Raw genomic sequence first — 20,482 nt, 5'->3', positions numbered from 1 at the left:
GAGATCTCTAGTCCAACCCCACTGCTTAAGCAGGGTCAGCTAGAGCAGGTTGCACAGGACTGTGTCCAGTTGGGTTTTGCATATGTCTAAGATTTGGCATGGATGGCGTTTTCCTGTTTCCATGCCTGTTACTGAGAGCAGAAATCAGAATGTAAGCCTTATGGACAGCATCTTAGTTGAAAGAGACAATGTAAAAGGGCTTGTCTGGTCAAAAAGATCAAGAACCGGACAAGCTGAGCAGAAGATGGATGGCAGTGATCTGGTTGGAACTAGCAGAAATGCCATTTCACTCAAATCTCCATTTGGATCTAGCTTTCAGTAAGAATAGTTGGAGCCACTTCTGTTAATTTAGCATTCTGACTATGCTGATCTTCTCTTTAATGATCTTGGCAATTCTTTTTTTTTAATTGTTTGATCTCCTAGTGACTCTCAAAGTCCTCTAAAATAGCGATACAAACACCTTGCATGTTCCTCTTCAGGATTCTCAACCATGTTGCACCTATTTTGTATTCTTCAGAATGTGATAGTTTCATTGCTGTTTAAATTAGGTTTAAATCGTGATTTTTAGTGTTACAAATTCAGCATATGTCCCTGTCGGTTTTTGCTGTTAAGTTACAACTACTGCAAAGCTGGCCACATCTTGATCCTTTTAATGCCTGGGATGCTTTTGTAAATTAAGCCAATTATCTCTAAAGAAATCAGATTTTATTTTAGGGAAAAACAATATGTTAGTTTATAACAGTTGTTAGTTTTAAAATGCAGTCAGAATTACAGAAGAAACTGAGTGTGTTTTCACTGAGCTGTATACATTTTAAATGAAGTTCCTAGGCAATATCTAATTCCTGTTCCCACCCAACATAAGACTATGTAATAAATATATGAAATATTTAAAACTATTTCAGCTAAATAACGTGGAAGAAAATTAAACTTATGTCAGTAAGCATTTGTTAAGTCTGTCATTAGCAAGCCCTTATGTTTTAAAGAATGCCAAAATGCTTTGAAAGCCAGTGGAGTATTCTGTGGAGTCCTTTCTTAAAATACCAAAATATAGGCTGTTTGGGGAAAAAGGACTGACAATCGCTGAACATAAAGAGAAATTTGTTTTGGTAGATAGGACAGGAGTTAGGATAGTTTTCCTTGGCTTATTAACAAGCACAAGTTTGATCATTTTGCTTAGATCTCCTCAGAAAGGAGCAAAGCCAGCAGCTGAAGGGTTGTTCCCGACTGAATCTGATTAACAAGAAATCATTGTCAATAAAGAAAGATAAAATCATTGCCAACAAAAAGTTATTTGTGGTGTCAGATAGTGCTTGTGAAGTTTTGACTGCTGCATATGACAGGGTGTGAGAGTGTATACTTACCCTATGGTTCCTGCAGTTTAATTGTATATACTGATCTTTCTTTAGAAACTATACTTCAAGATTTTTGCCTTTTTATAATAATGCCGAAGTACAATGCAATGTACACACTATTTAAATTCCAGAAATGGCAAGCTGAAAAAAGAAAGTTATCTAAATAACTTTCACATGTTTTCCATTCTGTCCCCTCTAACATCCTCAGGAGATAGTGACTCACTCCTTGCTTTTATTTTTGGTTTGTTTGGCACAGACAGTGAAGACTGCCTTTTTGTAGAAAAATTGAAATGCACAGTATATAAATTCCAATAAAATGTCATGATTTTTAAAAGGTTAACAGTAGGTATTTACATTTTTAATTTTTGAAGATTAACCTGTTTTCAAACTTTATTGCCACTAGTTAATAAAAGATCCTTTAAAAAGACGCTTTAATTTCATAGCACAATAACAGGTGTTGTATTATTTTGAAATACTTAATATGATTGCACAACTGGTTTCTTCAATATGTTTTGTGTGTAGAAATTGTAGCTGCATTCTGAGAAAGGAGCCATGATAGTGTCTCAAAAACCTTTTTTGGGTTTCAGCACAGCTTTTTAATTGATTTCAGGCAACGTTACTTGGTTGTATAGATTTCATAAATGTTTTGCACTTCTTTCTAAAAGAATATGGAAATGTGATAAACTTCTCTTTAAATTCAAGGGGATGAAGTTCTAGAATGGAATGGTAAACCCTTGCCTGGAGCTACAAATGAAGAAGTTTACAACATTATTTTAGAATCAAAATCAGAACCTCAAGTTGAAATTATTGTTTCAAGGCCTATTGGGTAAGGATAAAGACTTGCTTCTTAAGCACAGTTATTACTTCTACTAATGGGACTTTTAAAGGGATTATTTGTGAGTTCATTATTTTTTATCTAATAATGGAATATGATTCACTTTCTATTATTGATATTCTGTATATGCCATTTTCTTCACTGCCATTTACAATCTTGGATCTTTGCAGTGATATATATAAGTATAAATGTTGTTTTCGATATGGTCAAAGTAGTAAGAATGTTTTTGCCAGGTGGCAAAGGAAAATTGGTGGATCAAGTGGACCTGTGCATGAGAAAAAATGTGTTTTTCAGGCTTTTAGCTTCATTAAATCAGAATAAGTTATATGAGTAATCATAAGTAGAAGGAAGCATCAGCAAACATTAAGCATTGCAGGATTTTAATAATTCAATGCTAGTAGGATTTTAAACAGGCTTTCTTTAAAGAGCTAAAAGAAGGAAAACCAAAACTTTTAATTTAAAAGACTGTATTTAGCCTTAAATGATACTGTCATCAAAATCAAAAGTGGAAATAAGAATTCCGTCATGCTTATGAAGGTAATTTGTTTCATCAAAAATTAGCATTAACATGTTATGTTTATAATCTTAATTTTTATTTATTATAATCCAGGTTTGGGGTTTTGTGGTAACAATTCTTATATTCTTTATTTCCCAAATAAGCCTTAGAAAGATCATAAAATCTGTTCAAATTGATAAGTTTAGTGGGGTTATTTCAGTGATATTCTACACTTCTTCCCCGAACTTGACTCTATTGGGACCATTTTGAGCTAAGTCTTACAGGATTGGATATGAATCACATATTGTAAATTCACATTTATATTGTGGAACAGAGTCACATGATTAACAATAAAAAGTGACACTTGGCTAGTTTAAAAAAAAATTTAAAAGTATTTAAATCTCTCTGTGCTTTATGTAGTTTATCTCAGAGTTCATGTGCACCCACTTTAAGTCTCTAAATACCACTATCCTGTAGGTAGATGGTAAACTTTCCTCATGAATGCATGATTATTTCATTTTGAATTTGCTAGATTTCATCCTAATTATATTTTTTTTCTGTGACAAATATGGTAAGTTTCAGTTTTAGAAACAAAAAACACTTAATTTTCTTTCTGATTAAAACATTCTTCTTTTATGTTTATTTCATGTCGGCTTTTGATGTTTGGTTTTGTCTATACTGTGCAAGTGCAGCTATATTTTGGAAATGAGTTCTGCCTTTTTAACGGCAATCACTATTAAAAGTACTTAAATAAAATTAACACTTGTTGCTAATTGTTATGAGTTTGACCTTCCAATGGAAAACGAAAGCTTGATGCAATAATAGTGGTTGTTAAAAGCTAAAATTACCATCCAGATGGTGACTGTGGGGGAGTAGAAACCTTATTTTACATTCTTTAGTCGGATAAATCAGGAGACATTCCTGACTGAAAATTGCAAATTCAGTCCTACGTCTTTGTAATTAAAAATAAAATGCCATAAAAATAAAATGCCATAAGGAGATTTTTGGGAGTCTAGTTTTTATGTTTAAATCAGCAGAAAAGAAATATGTTGATACTGGACCTGACTTGAACTCCATGTATCAGTTGAAGAAAAACCTGAAAATTGATTTGTAGAACTGAAGTAAAAGTAAAAGGAAAGTGCTACATTAGTATTTTAAATAATGATCTTTAGATACATTTATTACTATTAGTATATTTGCAAATGTCCTATGTCCTTAACCTTTTAAGATAACTTCATTATTAAACCAATTGAATTATTTTAGTTTAAGAATTTGATAAATCTAATAGCTTCATAAAATGAAGTACAAGGTGACCACATTCCAGTGACATATTCTTGAAGAAAAATCGAGAGAAAATACCACAACTGTTGAGCTGAGGTATAGAACGTGAAGTGCATTCAAAATCAAATTCTCTAGTTTCTGAATCTGAGCAGTGAATTTTACACTAAAAAAGTGCACCCAGAAGTAGTATCAATAAAATGACAGTTTTGCTTTGGATGACCCATACGTATTTTTTTCCAGACATAGGCAAAAATAGAGCACATCAGAATGTGCTTTTATTTTGAGATAAATGGAGTCTGGGCCTGGAGGTTTTTACATACTATAGTAACACTATTCTTGAAGAGTTGTGTCTTGATTGATTTTTTTTGAGAAGAGCAAATAAATATCCCAAAGCAACTAGAGCATATAACTTTGGAGTTTAAAGATACTTCCTTTCTCCAGCAGTAATGAGTCAAAGTCCTGTTGTTTTGTATCAGATTGGGATTTACCTGTCTGTTATCTTAAAAGGAAAAAAAAAATCAGACATTGTACAACAAAGGAAATCCTGATATTAGTTCACAAAAAAGAACCTCCTGCACATGATTTTATTTTTCTTTTTTTTTTTATTTATAATTATGATCTATGTAAATTGTGTTACATAATGGGAAATGGTTTGCTTGCATTAACAGATTACATTTTTTTCCCCTTAGCTTCTCCTTGTCTTGTTGTCCAAACTATGTGATTGTTTCAAATTCATGACAGGGAATTTTATTTAATCCGACAAATCTAGTATATCAAAGTTTTGTGTCTACTTTAGGTGCTGACTCAGCAAAATCGAAGCTGCTTGATACAGCATTAAGTGGTAATCCATTACACCTAAAATTCCTGTGAGGAAATAGGTTCCCGAAAGACCTGAAAAATGATACTTCGTCTGCATAATTTAAGTGTTTTCATCTCGCAGTATTAATAATGCAAATGATGTACCAGCACTTTTAATGGTCTGTATTTAAAAAGTCCTAGCATATTAGGTATAAAAAGCCCAAATATGACACAGTTTGGCTTAAGTGAGTAATGGGAGGACTGTAAGCCCACAAATTAGATGACTGCCAGTTACAAAATTGATGTCTAAACAATTTGCCCAGTCTTGTAAATTTGGATTTCTGTGTCTACCAGCAAATGTAATATTGAGTAATGGATAATTGTAGGATGTTTATTAGAGAAAAATGTGACACATGTAACACTATTAGCAGATGAAGGCATAACAACAATAAACAGTATAACCACAATGGTACCTTAAAAACTCCATAGAAACTAATTGACGCTAATGCTAATGACTGCAACACAAGGTAGATAAGAAACCTATAAAAAGTAGAATTAATGGGTTGGCTATCTAAATAAGAGGGGAAGAATTAACTATGAATATGCATACAACGCGAGAGGCGGTTAACATAGAACAGCATAGAAAATCCTCTGCTTTTTGGAGAAGAAGCCTGGTATGGTAACTAACTCACCGTCTCTTGTGTGCTTGGATGAGCTCTATGGGATAGTGCAGGTAAAACAAATGTTTTTTCATTTGTCTCTTTTCTTTGACAGATGCTAGCTATCTTTGCTTGGATTTCCACAGATAATATTGCCAAAATTGTTGTTTCTCTGGTGCGATTCAGCTCCTCTGTGCAGGGACTGCTATTGTGCTCTAGGTCCTCACAAGGAGGTTGAACCTCCATCATAAACCAGGCAGTACTGAACTCCAGAGAGTCGCTCAAGTAATGTAGTTAGTGCAAACTTTAGATTGATCTTCAGGTTCTGATGGGAAGAAACGGTTTTGGAAATAGAAGAATGAGCACTGGGGAAGGTACTCAGAAACTCTGCAAACTCTATAGAGTGTAGAGGACGATGTCCTTAGAGCAACCTAAAGAAATGTGGGTTACAACCACATTTGAATTTGGTTTGTCTTCAGTGATCAAGCTCTTGACTATAGCCCTCAGAGAAATTATAGCTGTTCCTGTGTTTTACAAAATAGTGATCCTCACAAACATATCTGTCTGCATAGAGTAGTCTCAACCTAAGGTATAGTTTGGTTTAATTTATGTATTCATTGAGGTGTGGAAGGATCAGACATAAGATAGTCATATATAACCTTACATAAGATCACACAAAACCTTTGCCTTTCAGGGTAGAGATAGAAAGACAAAGTTCGATGTCAGCAGCTCTTTACTGGAATGTGTCTGATACTACTTTTCTGATGTTCACATTGCCCTGAAAGCACACAAAATTTTGTTCTTATTTTCAATAAGTGGTTGTGCTACTTCTTATTTTGTTCTTAACCATTTGCTTTGACTAGTCTAGTTTTGAATATTGTAAGTCATGAGGTTTCTACTATTTCTTCTGAAGAGCTTTTTTTGTAAGTCACAGTGTTAAAATATTTCCTGCAATCCATAAGAGCAGAATAGATAAGAATCTTTTTCTTACCTCATAAGCTTTAGATTATAGTTTCTTTTTAGAATTTTCATTCTTTAATTAAAATGCCAATGTTTAAAAAAATATCACTCATACATTTGATAAAGTCACTAGATATGTAATACCAGTTATTTTCTTGTGGGCATGTAATATTTAAGAAATGATTATGTAAAGTGGATTATTGAATTTGTAAGACATTTAAATATGGACAGAAGCATAGCTTTGAATTATTTCATGTCCATTTTGTAATCAACAGCAGAAAGCAGAACTGTTACAGAGCTTGTTAGGATACTCTGCCACGAGTTTGGTGATCAGTACTGTATTGCATACTTACTGGTTTCTTTGCTTTTCCTGTCTTGCAGTTCTGTGTGGAGCTGTACTTGAACAAGATAAAATATATTAGGGAAGGGAAGATTTCCTAGCAATAATTTTACATATATACACACACATACATACACATACATACACTTTATATACATACTTATAACGCTGTACTTAGAAAGTTTTAGAGATTTCCTGAGAGGGAATGAGCTCTAATATGGTGGGGATGAATGGAGTGGGTGGGTGGGAAAGCTGCCAAATAAAATTTCTATTACAAACCATGCAGTTTGTCAGGAGTTGAAATTTATGTTCTAGCTTCCACTGTTCCTGTCAGTTTTTCATAAGAATTACAAGGCGTTAATAAAAATACATTAAAAATTATACTTCTAGTTCTTTTCTTGCCTGACGAGTAAAGTCTTAAGAAAGATCTGATTATTTTTGTAATTTACCTTTACCTGGCAAGGACTTTTGTATCGTCAGCTCTATGTGAAGAAAAAACTATCAACTTGATCGTTTTTTCACCCACTCAGGAATTAGGAAGCGTGACACAGTAGGTTTCACTTCCCATGTTGAAACAGTCCTTGCACATATGAGCCCTAGTTTAGATATCCTAAATGGGATATTATTACAAACAATGCTATACTGCGGACGAGAGTATTCATATTCTAGCACAAGAAAACATTAATGTTGTATTGAACAGAAAAATCAGTTTGAGTATGCTAAGTAAGTATTTCAGACTGATGAGAATTGCCTTGGAGACTGAAGGGAGAAAATGTTAATAGTAAGAAGTCTGCACAGCAGCCCTGCTGTGCAACACGTTGTTAATCTGTTTATATTTTTGTGAAGTAGTACTATGCTATGTCAAGAGTAAGTAATGCAGTTATATTTCCATGAGTTTGAGGAAAACACATTACTCTCGAATTACAAAGTCAAAGCAAAGAGAATCACATTCTTGTGGAGTGATGAGAGATGTAAGCTGATGTGAGACATAAACTGGGAACTGAAATAGGCTTTTTTAAAACACAGAAGTTTAAATTGTAGAACATGAAAAGCAAATTTAGGACTAATTGATTGGGCACTGTTACATTCCTTTTCTGACTTGTGTCTATTTCTTCTTTTTCATAAGTGACTTCTGTATACCTAGGAGTCTTAGTTTGATTGACTTCCAAGTCAGTAAGATAGTATTTCACTGAACAGAGAAATGCCTGAACACCTTTAAAATGCTCGGCTGTAGACAAAATTTTGTAAATGTTCTTCGGAAATGTTATTGTAGTTCCAATTTTGGATTATTTTGTATAGATTAAAATATTTTCAAGTAATTTACTAAGGAGCTTTGTTTCTGTTTTCCTGCTCGGCTGCTTTGCTAATACTTGTACAGTAGCACTCATTTCTTGCTATCGCAATGTCTTTTCAATGATTGCTGAGAACAGAAGAGAGTCAGGAGCTAGCAGCATCCAGATTTTGATGGAAGAGTAAATTTGTCAGTGGCAAAATTTTGATAGATGTGTGTGTACTTTGGACTTACCCAGTTTGATTTTGCTTATACCTGTGTATGTGCTGGGTATGTGTATGTTGAAAAATGTCCATACCCAATCATAATATGGCTTGATTTTTTTTTTAGCCTTTGAAGAAATGCATTATTCTTTTGTTTGTTTAACATTACTAATGTTATTTGCTTTTCTTTTTATTATTATAAGACATTTTCATCAGTTTCATTCCATGAACTCCTTGAGACGTTTATATAAAAATTACTAGTGAGTTAAGGATCTTTTTGCCTCCTAAAAATAGTTGAACATCTGTAGCTACACTACCTTTTGCCACCTTTCTCTTCCTAAAAGCTCTCTAACTTTATTGTTCTGGTTGTAAATATATTGTGGAATCCATCCACAATATTAACATTGTAGTGCTCATATTGTTATGTTTGCTGATTCCTTAACTTGAAAGAAGTAGTTTGCATTAATAACATTTTCATGACTGCCAGTGGGAAATATGTCTTTAAATATTTCCCCTTTCTTTCCTTGTAACCCATTAGAACAGAAACAGATCTGGATTTCTAAAAAAGTGTCCCAGAAACGTATTTGTTGCAGCAGAAGGTTGTCTCTGTTGTTTCTAATTACTATGCGTATATTCATGTTTTAGTGATATTCCACGGATTCCCGAGACTTCTCACCCCCCGTTAGAGTCTAGTGAGTACACACCTTGTTCTTTTCACTAAGCATGGTCTTGTACCCAGCACAATCATTTTGGCTATGAATTTTCTGAAAGATGAGCACTGGGAGACTGCATTGGATCCAAGGTTTTTGTATGACAAAATTCAATGGGTTTTGGTCTTGGTGTTAAATTCAGAACAATATAGATTTGTTTCAGAGGCTACCGGGAGTATAATCCATACAACAGACCGGGAGTATAATCCATACAACAGATGTGGGTTTATTCATCAAAGATTTGATATCCTAGAATCATAGAATAGTTTGGGTTGGAAGGGAGATGTGTAATTCTGTCAGAGGACAATATTTTATTTAAAGCACTTGTATAGCTCCTGCTATATGAGGAGCATTTTTTTGTATGTTATTTCAAATAAAACAAAAAAGTGACAGCTTTAATCTGGGGCAAGGGTATCCAGACAGTCCTTTTCACCATGCTATCTACATCAGTTTAAAATCTTTCTGTATATTAATCCAGTTATACTGTGTGTAAATACAAGCTTTATTAATTCAAAGAAAAAGCAATTCATAAGTTATCCAAATTCACATCAATAATTTGGACGGAAAGTTCATGGGATTCTCATGTATTTTTAGGTTCAAGTTCTTTTGAATCTCAGAAGATGGAAAGGCCTTCCATTTCTGTTATATCTCCAACCAGCCCTGGAGCCCTACGGGATGCACCACAAGTTCTACCAGGGCAGCTTTCTGTGAGTATATTTTGTTTTTCCTGAGTTGTTAATGAAAATCTATGACGTACTGGTCCCTCAGCCTTCCACATTCCCTCTACTGGGAGGTCAAGAAAATTGTCTGCTGTTAGTAAAGACTAACATCTTTCAAATGTTTTTTAAGACCCCCTGTACACACTCACAAACCATCACTGTAATCACAGCAGAGGTAAAGAATTGTTGTCTTAATGCACCAAAGAGCGCAGGAATTTACTGTGAGAGGAGCCCATAAAAGTGCCTCGTAACTTGTCATCCTGTACCCTCTGCACTGAAAATGGTGACTTTTCTGTACATGCACAGTAATGCACAGATAACAAGCACAGTACCACTTTATCTTCTTTATGGGAGCATTTAAAGAGCTGTGTATTTGTTGAGTTACACTGTTCAGTAATGCATTTTAATTTAGATACAGACTACATCCTAGAACCGTCTGTAATACTAATTGAAGCTGTGAGTACTTAGACCTTGTTTTGTACATTCTTACATTTTTTTATATTGATCATATTAATTCTAAGTATACAGCAGGCTCAAAAATTTCATGATGTTATGATTCTCTTAAGAAACGATTTAGCTGTATATTACACTTCTCATAAGAACATTTGAAAGGTGACAAATCAGAGTAGATAGGTTTCAACTATGCCTCGAGTTTAGCTGCAGGCAGGGCTTCCTATTTGAATGTAGCTTTTAAGGTGCAGAGCTAACACATGCTGGTTTAAATGGATGCACAAATACAAGATTATGCAGTGAGAACAATAAAAAATGTAAGTATAATCAGACACCACCATTGTATTCAGCTGTGGTAAATACAAAAGTCTTTGGTATATACCAGCATCTTTTCCATCTAACTTAATTAGATATTAAGGGATTTGAAATAAAATATATCTCATTGTCTCTTGGAAAAAACAATGGTTACTTTTACGTTGTGGTTAATGTGATGCAGTCTGAAAATTCTGTAATTCCTCCATTTTCAGTAATGTTTTCTGGTAACTTGATTCTTATAGGTTAAACTGTGGTATGACAAAGTGGGACATCAGTTAATAGTAAATGTTCTGCAAGCAACAGATTTGCCACCAAGAGTAGATGGACGCCCCAGGAATCCCTATGTAAAAATGTATTTTCTTCCAGACAGAAGGTAGTAGTATTTCAGTTTAGAAAATTATGTTGTAATTTCCCATGTATGGAATCAACTTTTAAATGAATGCTTATGAAGTAAAGAATTCCTTTTAATAATTTGTTACAGTTAGATAAACTTTAACAAAAATTGTGCTTGAATCATGCAAGTCAGTATGAAATTAACTTTGTGGACTTTTGGATGAATGCGATCCACTGTACAGCAAATACTTTTCTCTTTTAGGCATCAGATCAGAAAGAATGAAAACAGTGAGTGCTGATGAATATATGGCATTTTGTGATTTATCTCTACAAACAATTTACAACAAATATTTATGTTTCAGTGATAAGAGTAAAAGGAGGACCAAAACAGTAAAGAAAAGTCTAGAGCCAAAATGGAACCAAACTTTTCTCTACTCACATGTACATCGTAGAGATTTTAGAGAACGAATGCTTGAAATAACCGTATGGGATCAGCCAAGAGTACAAGAAGAAGAGAGTGAATTTCTTGGAGAGGTGATACATACAATCACATTTCTCCTGAGTTCATTGTTTGGTTTTGAATACATATGAATATATATTTTATATATGTTTTTATGTGTGTGTGCCTTAAAAGTAAAATTAAAACATGATAATTTTGCTACTAGATTCTTATAGAGCTGGAGACAGCACTTTTAGATGATGAACCACATTGGTATAAGCTGCAGACACATGATGAGTCTTCACTACCTCTGCCTCAGCCATCACCTTTCATGCCAAGAAGACATGTCCATGGTGGAGAAAGCACGAGCAAAAAATTACAAAGTAGGTCCAAAATCTATTCATCTCTTCTAAATTTTAAATTAAAAATTCTGGATATGGTGTAATGGTATTTAACTTTCATATACAAGATAAAAATACTATTTTATAGTCTTTAAACATAATGAAAATGTGTGTCAGAAAAGAGATGCAAATTATGACATTATGACATGGCAGCCTTTTGCCTGTGATGCATAACTTTTAAGTATGTGAAACCTGTTGGAATTGGTTTGGTTTTCACTAGCAAAAGAAAATTGTTCAAACATTTGTTTGCATAAATTTCCTTTTAAATAGAAAGATGAAGTTTATCATTATTGGATACCTTTTTTAATAATTAAAAGCTTTTTATTTAAAAAAAGAAAGTCCTTAAAGTCTTATGAGGCTTAAAAACACTTTTCATCATAAAGTTAGTCTCAATCTCCAGTATGCTCGTTATACAATCAGATGAGAAGTGTACTTTTGCAGCAAAGAGAGATTGTATGTGTGTATTTGGGAGGTACAGTTGTTTTGATGAGTCTGATTTCAAGTTTGTATGAGACATTAAAATAATGAATGAAATATTTGAATATTGTAGCTTCTCTGTTCATTTAAATTAATTTAAGATTTATTTAGAAATAAGAAGGATATAGGGGATTATTTTAAAATGCATTTCCAAGCTATTTTTCCTTTTTTTTCTTAAACATGGAAGTCATTCTTTCCAGCCAATGCATAGGAAATAGGTGCACATTCAGGAATGAATTATAAAAATGTGATACTGCTGTAATTGCTGCATAAGGATATGTATAGAGCGAACAAAATAAAGGTTAGTTTTCATGAGATATTTGAACTTTTCTAAAAGCTGGCAGTGGTGTTTTCTCTTCCCTCTCTCACCATATGCTGCCATCTCTCCTTTCCTGTTCAGCAAGCTGATTCAGCTTACTCACTGAAATAGCACAAAAGTGTTTTTTCCTATATTTGAGTTAACTTTTTGCTGGTTTAGTGAGATAAACTATTCTGGTAGAGGATTACTGAGGACTTGAGGGAAGAAGAAGGGGAAAGGAGGCTGCAGCAGCAGTAAGATGTTAAATTGGCTCAGCTGTCTTGTGAAACGTCACTGTCAGTCACTGCAGTTCAGTTCTCCTCTATTGTTTAGACTTAAAATCATCTTTTTAATTACAGTAGTACGTTAAATGAACATATTTTTACATTTTATAACACGACCAGATGTTCAGGTATTTGTTTACCTTACTGTTGTGCAGGATCTCGGCCAATCAGTGATAGTGACATCTCAGATTATGATGTTGATGATGGTATTGGAGTTGTTCCTCCAGGTGCGTGGGTGAACAGCATGGTCCTGCTTTCTTCTTCTTGTTCTTTTTTTGCTTGTGTTTTATTTTTCTTTATAACATTTTGGAATATTGAGGATACTGGTTTCGGAGAGTGCATTGTGAAAAAGACAGTTTTCCTGATTATTCCATGGTACCTGTTCTAAATTGTGGTGAATGAAAAGATTCTACTATTCATTCATTGATACTTCTTTTATATATCATTCTTCATATGTGAACCACTGGACAGTTCAAATTGTTTAATTGTTTACTGCATAATGTACCAAGCATTATTTAAAATATAAATTAAATTCAAAAAATCATTTTAAAATAGTAATTAAGATTTCAGTGTTTATTGCAAACATTTTTTTTTATTTTGCTTTTTGCTTGAAACTTAGATATAATGCAGTCTCCCATGGACTTTATTGAGAATGCATGGCTGTAGATTAAGATGCATGTAGCATGGCTATATCTTTTATAGTTTTCATAAGCCTTCATGAACTATCATTATCCTAAGTGTTCATAAATATATACTTGTAGAGACTATCGTGGTTTGACTTTTAGTTCAGCATTCTTTACATACTGAAAATCTTGAGGAACATTTTGGATACCACATTTTTTTTACTTCTATTTGACTGTTGCCACAAGTCAGATGAGTATGTTTCCCAATTGTCCCAAACTAACTGAAGAGTCACTATGTCATTGCCAGCACTAAATCAGTTTTTCTGTGGATCTTCCTGATGAAAATCATTGAATTAAATCATAGGGGGATTTGGAAAGCTCTCTGTCTTCCTGATCTGTGTTTAAAATAATGTGTCAATTTATTTATTCATTGTATAGCCATAGAAATAAATCATGTGTTTTATTAACGCATTATAATTTTGATGTTTACTGAACCAAATTCTCCTTCCTTTGATGTAGATTGGGTTCTTTCCTTATTTTAATGCACTTACTACCTGATTTACTAAGAGGGAAATTTGTTCAGGTATGTCTAGTAATGATACCTGCTTTAATGAAGTGATTAATTTTGATATTTTTACATCAGCTGAGAGAGTGAGCATTTAAAATAAATTGTAGGTTCTAAATATTTTTTCCTGTTTATTATTTCATTTTTTTAGTTGGCAATGTAGATACTGGCATATCTGTGTAGACTTACTTATGTTTAAGGTTTCGGTATACTGTATTAAGAATTGGGGCTTTTTTTCAGCTGCTAGTTCTTCAAGGCATCCATTTGCCATTTGAATAAACTATTTTCCATCTGACAGGAAGCATTCAAAAATGTTCAGCTGAATGCATTTGACTTTATTCACTGAGTCACCACTTGAGTAACTGATTCTTAAGGGAAATTTCTTGGGGCTGCGCATACTCAAGTGTGCCTTTGAAGAATGCATGGTTCCAAAATTTCTCAGAGATTACTGTAGAAAATTCCAAGATTTAATCTGTAGTAATAGGATTTGCAGTGAGCTGAGAGTCTCTAGACTGAAACTCGAAGGGCCTGGTGAGGAAACTCCTTCTGAAGTCCACCTATCAGAAACAATCTGGCAGCTGACCTGACCAAGCATGAATTTGTCTATTTTGAGATTAATGGATAGATTTGTTTGGTAATTGTAAGTGGAGTTCATCTGTTTCTGATTCCTGTGTGAAGTGGATATACATATAAATGTGGGGGTTTTGTTTGCAGATAGAACCTGAATTCTTAAATGGGGTTAGACTTTAGGCACAGAGGGGCGAAGATCATTTCAGTCATCAGCCACGAAGGTGTGACAGCCTAGACAGCAAGTGAAAATGTGTTTTGCAGTGAGAGCTGGAAAAGTTTGCCAGTCCCACCGTCTACTGAATTGCTCAAGAATCTTAGGCACAGATTCACAAATGTGCCTGGACACCAAGTTCGGATATGCATTTCTACCCTCCTATCTGACCTTCCTTACTTATCACACTGTTAAATCTTCTAAGACTTTGGACTGCTACCTTCATTTGCACTGAACGAATAGTACAGTATCTTCTCCATCTAACAGTCTTCTCTGTTAAAACTAAGTTGCGTGCAAGTTCCTTGTTGTGCTGCAGGGTCTTCATCCCTTCCCTCCTCCTGCCCCCCAATAGCATTGACCTTGCCAGAGTGCACTGCAGCTCTTATCTGGTCCAGATCTCCCACACATTCTCCTGCAAGGTATGCGTGCGGGAGGAAATGACAAATATCTGTATTTCCCCATAATGTAGGACGATGGTGCAGCTCAGGTGCACTCTTAGACCATTTTGTCATAGCCTCTATTGGCTTCAACTAGATGAGCCTAGGATTAAGATACTCCTTCTCAACAGAAGTAGGAATATCAAAAATGAGTTTCCAATATGTGATGCAAAAGAAAATGTTTCCCTTTAAAGACCCTTTTCCTTCCTTTACCACTTGCTTGCCAATGTCACCCACCACGGTGCTAATATATATTAAATAACCTCTGTCTTTATTAAAGGTATATTCTTACAGTTGCTAATTTATTCTTTTTCTTGAAATACTCAGAAGAGAAGGAAGTTATTTTGCCTTCTTAATATCTCAAGATTTTCAGAAAGATTATTGCTCATTTTCTAAAAAACAGACAGATAACTGCAAAATGTAGAAGCACAAAAGTTCGCTTGATCACCACCATAAGCTAAAAAAGGAATGATGAAAATATTTTGGCTAATTTATCTAACATTGGAACGCCTTAAAACTATAATTTCAAATGTTTTACTAATTGCTAAGGCAAATGCAGTATTAGCATTTAGTAATAACAGAGAAAACTGTTTTCCTGGAGGTTTCAGCAGCTGCAAAGAATCAATGCTTGTCCATGCAAAAGGACTGCTACATCCAAAATAATGGGACTTTGATAACGTCAAGAATATTTTAAGAAAAGTATTTTTCCCTCATCATATCACAAATGTGTCTTATCTTTCATATAATTGTACTGTCCTCATTTATTATTAGTATCTTGCAGTGATATGTATATTTTTTTTTAAATCAGCTCATAGAACTGTTCATAAAAGGAGTTTATATCAACAGCTGGGGGTAACTTTAATTTGAAGCTCAGCTTTAACAGAATTGGGTTTTGACAGGTTCTTGTGGTATGCTCGTATTTATTAACGTGAAGAAAATACTATTTTAAATCTCTTAGCCTCTCCTCATATGAGAGATGCTCCAGTCTCAATTATCTTTGTGATCGTGAGCTGGACTCCCACAAGTAACTCCATGTCTGTCTTGTACTGGGGAGTCCAGTACTCCAGATGTGGCCTCACCAATGCTAAGTATATAGAAAGGGTCAGTAAAGGATCAGTAAAGGATTTAATAAAAACCTAACATGTTTAAGCAAAACTTCAGTAACTTTCTTATTTAAAAAGAAAAAAGCTGATATACAGTTGGCAATATCCCAAAGCGTATTTTTAATGAGCTGTATTGCTTGTCATGTGCGTAACTCTTCAGAACAATTTGTTTTTCTGTCATGTGTAATCTGTATAAATGGTTGCATTGTACTTCCTCCTGTAGCACCAAGGTGACATTAACACAACACCTTGTTGTTGTCTGTATCACCTTTTAAAAAAAAAAAAAGTTCTGGTATCGAACATTTGCTAGAACCATTTTCATCATCCATCCAGCTTCCATTCCATGTCACACCTGACAGTTTCCCATGAGCAACTGAGAAACTTCTTCTGCATACACTACCATAAGCTTGATTGCTGCTATCGTGCTGGTCCATGCAAAAAATTTCTCTGCTCACTCTGGAGAGCACAGAGCCTTTGTATTTGAGGATATGAGGAAATGTTACTGCTGCTGTCACTGTCATGGTCACAATGGAAATATGGATGCAATTTGACCAACTTGACAATACCTGAGCTAATACTTACAATAAACGTGAATTGCTATTGCTCTGTCTGTTCTGTAAGCTTTGTGTATGCACAATGAACAAATTTCAGATATTGTTCCCTGGATAGCTTGGCTATGAAGAATATATAGGATAAAATCATCTTTCTATAACAGATTTTTAAGTGTACAGGATACTCCTAGGTGTATTTTTTTAGGCAGTCTAGAGATACTCTAAAAATATATTTTAAACTGAAATGTATACTTAAATGTTTTATATTTAAATTATAAGTATTTTAGTACAGTTGCCTAAAGCTTGGAAAGAAGTTATGGATTTCTTTGATTTTAATGTTTAATAAATGTAAGCTAGTGTTTCTTCTGATAGAGATGGCAGGATTTTATCTAAAACAAGCTTGTTTGGAAAACAAAATATCTTTTAGCATGTACAGCTTAGATTTAGTTGTCCTGGGAAAGGAACACACCTAGCTTTTGTCATGTGTAGTCTGTTTTCTTCCTCTGACAAAAAAACCAGACATTTTCTGCAGTAACCTTAGTACATGAGATGAGGGAATCTCCACTGAAGTCCTGAGGGAGTCCCTTTTTGCTTCAAAGTTTGCACCCAGTCCTTATCCTGAGATCAGGGAGATCCTCGTGTTTCTTTCTAATTTTATTACACAACTCTGAAACACTTTTTGGGCAGGTAAGGTACTCCAGCATCACAGTACATCAAAACCTACGGAACACTGGAGTCCTTCTTTGTTAAAAGGTTGATAAACCTCAGTAGATGCTTTCTTACACGCTATCAACATTTACAGGCCTATTTTGCAGTCAGTACTCAGTATAGCTTTGCTATTAAAAATGCTCTTTAAGTAACAAGAACTTGCTGTTTTTGTAGCTACTAGTGAACTCTCTTTTGTAGCTAGAAGTGAGCTGTCCCAAAAGTTTTTTCTCCATGTTTTCTCTTGTTTTCAAACAATAGCCCCTACCCTTCCCAAATTTGAGTAATGTGGCATTTTAAATATTAAATTATGTTCATTATTTTTATTTGACATATTTAACTCAGTGTTTTTTGAGAACAGCACACACACGCACTCAACATTACGGTCCCTGATGTTTGTTTCTGAGCTACATGATATGTTCTTACTTAGTGCTTTTCTTTGGGCCCAATCCTACCCTCTAAGATCTATCAATACTCAAAGTGCCTCTTGTTTCCCTGATTTATTAACCTCATCCCACCTGTCTGCTTCAACAAAAGGAGGAAAAAAATTATTTCCCATGTTCTCATACCAGCCGAACTTGCAAAAGTTTTGCATATGTTTTCTAGCTGTCAGTAACCAGAAAGTCTGTAGTAAAACTGCCAATCATAATTTTGTCAATGTTGTCTCCTTCCTATCTGCCTTCCCTATCTTATTCGTAATGGTAAATATATTAAAGAACTTATTGAAGCCAATTTTTTTTTTTATTTACTGAAGTTGCTGGAAAGCTGGTGTAAGGCTGAAGCATGCTGTAGGATACTACAGCACCTAGGTGCTCTTCTGTTATCTTTGGATAACTTCTGCTAATTTGTTCAGTACTGTATAAAAGGTGGACACAGTTCTGGAGGCTGATATTATAAGCTGTATAATCAGGGAAAATAGTCTTAGAGCTCCTTGGATAATAAAATGCATCATCTAGTAAGTCCCTGTTCTCAGTTCTGTGTTACTAAGATGAATCTGTTCTATAGTTTTAGGATTACTTATCGCTGTTTTAACAAAATGTTTTCCTCCAGGTCTAATAATGAGATAATGCATTCAGATAAGTTACAGGTCCATTAGAATACGTTGGTAAACTGATGCACAATTTGGGAAAAAAGCATGAATGCTTCCTTGATGCTTGTGATCAGGGTTCAGACTTGCAGCTAAACAGGTTATTAAGTGTCATTGAATACATGACCAAACCTAATACAGACTCTGTATACGGGCCGCAGTTTTAAGAAGGCTATAACAATTTGGTAGAAGATCAGAGAAGAACTACAAGAGTTACACAAATTATACAAAATATGAAAAAAACCCAAAATTGAAACTCTATAACAAGATCCTTAAAAAATACAACTTATTTAGTTTATCCAATTGATGACTGAGTGACTAAATCGTGGTCTTTTCCTGCATGGAAAGAAGATTTCTGATCCAGGCTGGTTTTTTAGCTGAACAAAATAACACATTACAGGAACTCAATGCTAGACAAATTCAGAGAAGCAGCAAAATTATTATTTTGGAATCTAAACAGTAATTTGTGAAGTCATTAAGGGATGACTTAAGGGATGACCCTTTCTGTCATTATGGGATTTTCTGTCAAGGGATTCTTGTAATCTAATTTAAATGTCTAGAAGTGAGCAACTGAAGTCTGAGCAAATCTCCTTAGGCTCTTTTGGAAAGATAACAGGCACCTTTTGAAAGCTGTTCATCTTATTGAGCTTCATTGTCTGTTTTAGGATGGGATTCAAACTGTATATCAAGGCAAACAGTGTGCTACATGGAAAAAGGCACAAGAATATCAATGCTTTAAAATGTACTAACATTCTGCTGATTTTTTTTTTTAATTCTTATGTAACAATTAATTATAAGAAACTTTGCAGCTCATTTATAGTATTCGGAAAAAATATTCTGTACAATATACACAAAATGCTTGTAATTTTTGAAAGTAGGTGGCTTTGGCCAAGTTCAGTAGGAGAACATCTTTGTATTTAACTGAAACAAGAGTCAGAAGGATGCTTTGTATATGAGCAGTCCTGGATGAGTCTGTGCTGTTGCACACAAGCATGCCTTCTCCATTTGTTAGGTGAGGTAAACCTACATTGCTTGGATTCCTTTCAAATATTCACTACTGTATGACAATTTTGAAATACAAGTTACTCTGGGTACTCTTCCACAAGTCAAAAACCTGTTTCAGTCCTCTCCTCCACATCTTCCAGTATATAATGAAAATCATCTCAGTTTCTCTGTCTCTGTACATGTAGACATTTAAAGGTAATGTTAGTAATTTATCCTGGCTGCCTGATATGTCAGGATGTACAACAGCTGAATGACAACTTAAAAGTTGTGTAAACATTTAGATGTGTGATCCTGGAAGGACTAACCATCTGAATTCTTTCCAAATCCAGACTTCTATTCTCTAATTTCCTTTTGTTGCCCTCTTGCCAGTAGGTTATAGATCTAGTACTAGAGAAAGTAAATCTACAACGCTAACTGTGCCAGAACAGCAAAGAACAACACATCATCGTTCACGATCTGTATCTCCTCACCGTGGCGAAGATCAGGGCAGGACCCGTTCACGTTTACCAAATGTGCCATTACAGAGGTAGGCATCACAAGTTAGTGAAACACTGGCTGGTTTTAAGTGTGTATAATCTGTCATTATTAACTTTCCTCTTGTTCAGCAATTTTTCACTATTTTAAAACTTTTTTTGTATCTGAATTTAATAGTGTACTATTTGAACTTGATGTATGTTTTTATTAATCATTCAAGAGCACTCATGGGACGAATGGTAACTTTGTAAGACTCACCTCTTCTTACTGGTATTTTCGCTGTGATTCATCATATATGTACCATAACTAATATGTAGGTCTGGAAATGTTTTTTCAGTCAGTGGTTGAATCTTGTATGAAGCCACTTAAGTATATTTGTAGGATAATAAATAGGGGCATGTACAAATTGTATAGTAACTATTTTTGAAGTAACAGCAAGCTGAAATTACCAATTGTATTTATAATGTGACATTTTTAATGGAAGAAGTAAAAAATACTTTACAGAATCAG

At 34.4% G+C, this 20,482-nt stretch overlaps 1 protein-coding gene across 4 annotated transcripts in view; it reads left to right on the top strand.

The window, feature by feature from the left end:
- RIMS1 (regulating synaptic membrane exocytosis 1) overlaps window positions 1-20,482 on the top strand; it is a 337,498-nt gene that overhangs the window by 190,780 nt on the left and 126,236 nt on the right. For 2 of the 4 annotated variants that reach the window (XM_059835905.1, XM_059835906.1), the window contains 8 exons: window positions 2,055-2,178; window positions 8,861-8,907; window positions 9,520-9,632; window positions 10,652-10,782; window positions 11,105-11,276; window positions 11,408-11,564; window positions 12,797-12,868; window positions 19,868-20,024. In XM_059835905.1, the coding sequence (XP_059691888.1) occupies window positions 2,055-2,178; window positions 8,861-8,907; window positions 9,520-9,632; window positions 10,652-10,782; window positions 11,105-11,276; window positions 11,408-11,564; window positions 12,797-12,868; window positions 19,868-20,024 (973 nt within the window). Of the gene's footprint in view, window positions 1-2,054; window positions 2,179-8,418; window positions 8,476-8,860; window positions 8,908-9,519; window positions 9,633-10,651; window positions 10,783-11,104; window positions 11,277-11,407; window positions 11,565-12,796; window positions 12,869-19,867; window positions 20,025-20,482 lie in introns of all 4 variants that reach the window. The other 2 variants (XM_059835904.1, XM_059835908.1) reach the window with 2 other exon arrangements.

This window comes from Gavia stellata, chromosome 2, assembly GCF_030936135.1.
Source record: "Gavia stellata isolate bGavSte3 chromosome 2, bGavSte3.hap2, whole genome shotgun sequence".
Lineage (NCBI taxonomy): Eukaryota > Metazoa > Chordata > Aves > Gaviiformes > Gaviidae > Gavia > Gavia stellata.
The sequence above is the reverse complement of the archived record's forward strand: the minus strand, read 5'-3'. Positions and strand labels throughout refer to the sequence as shown.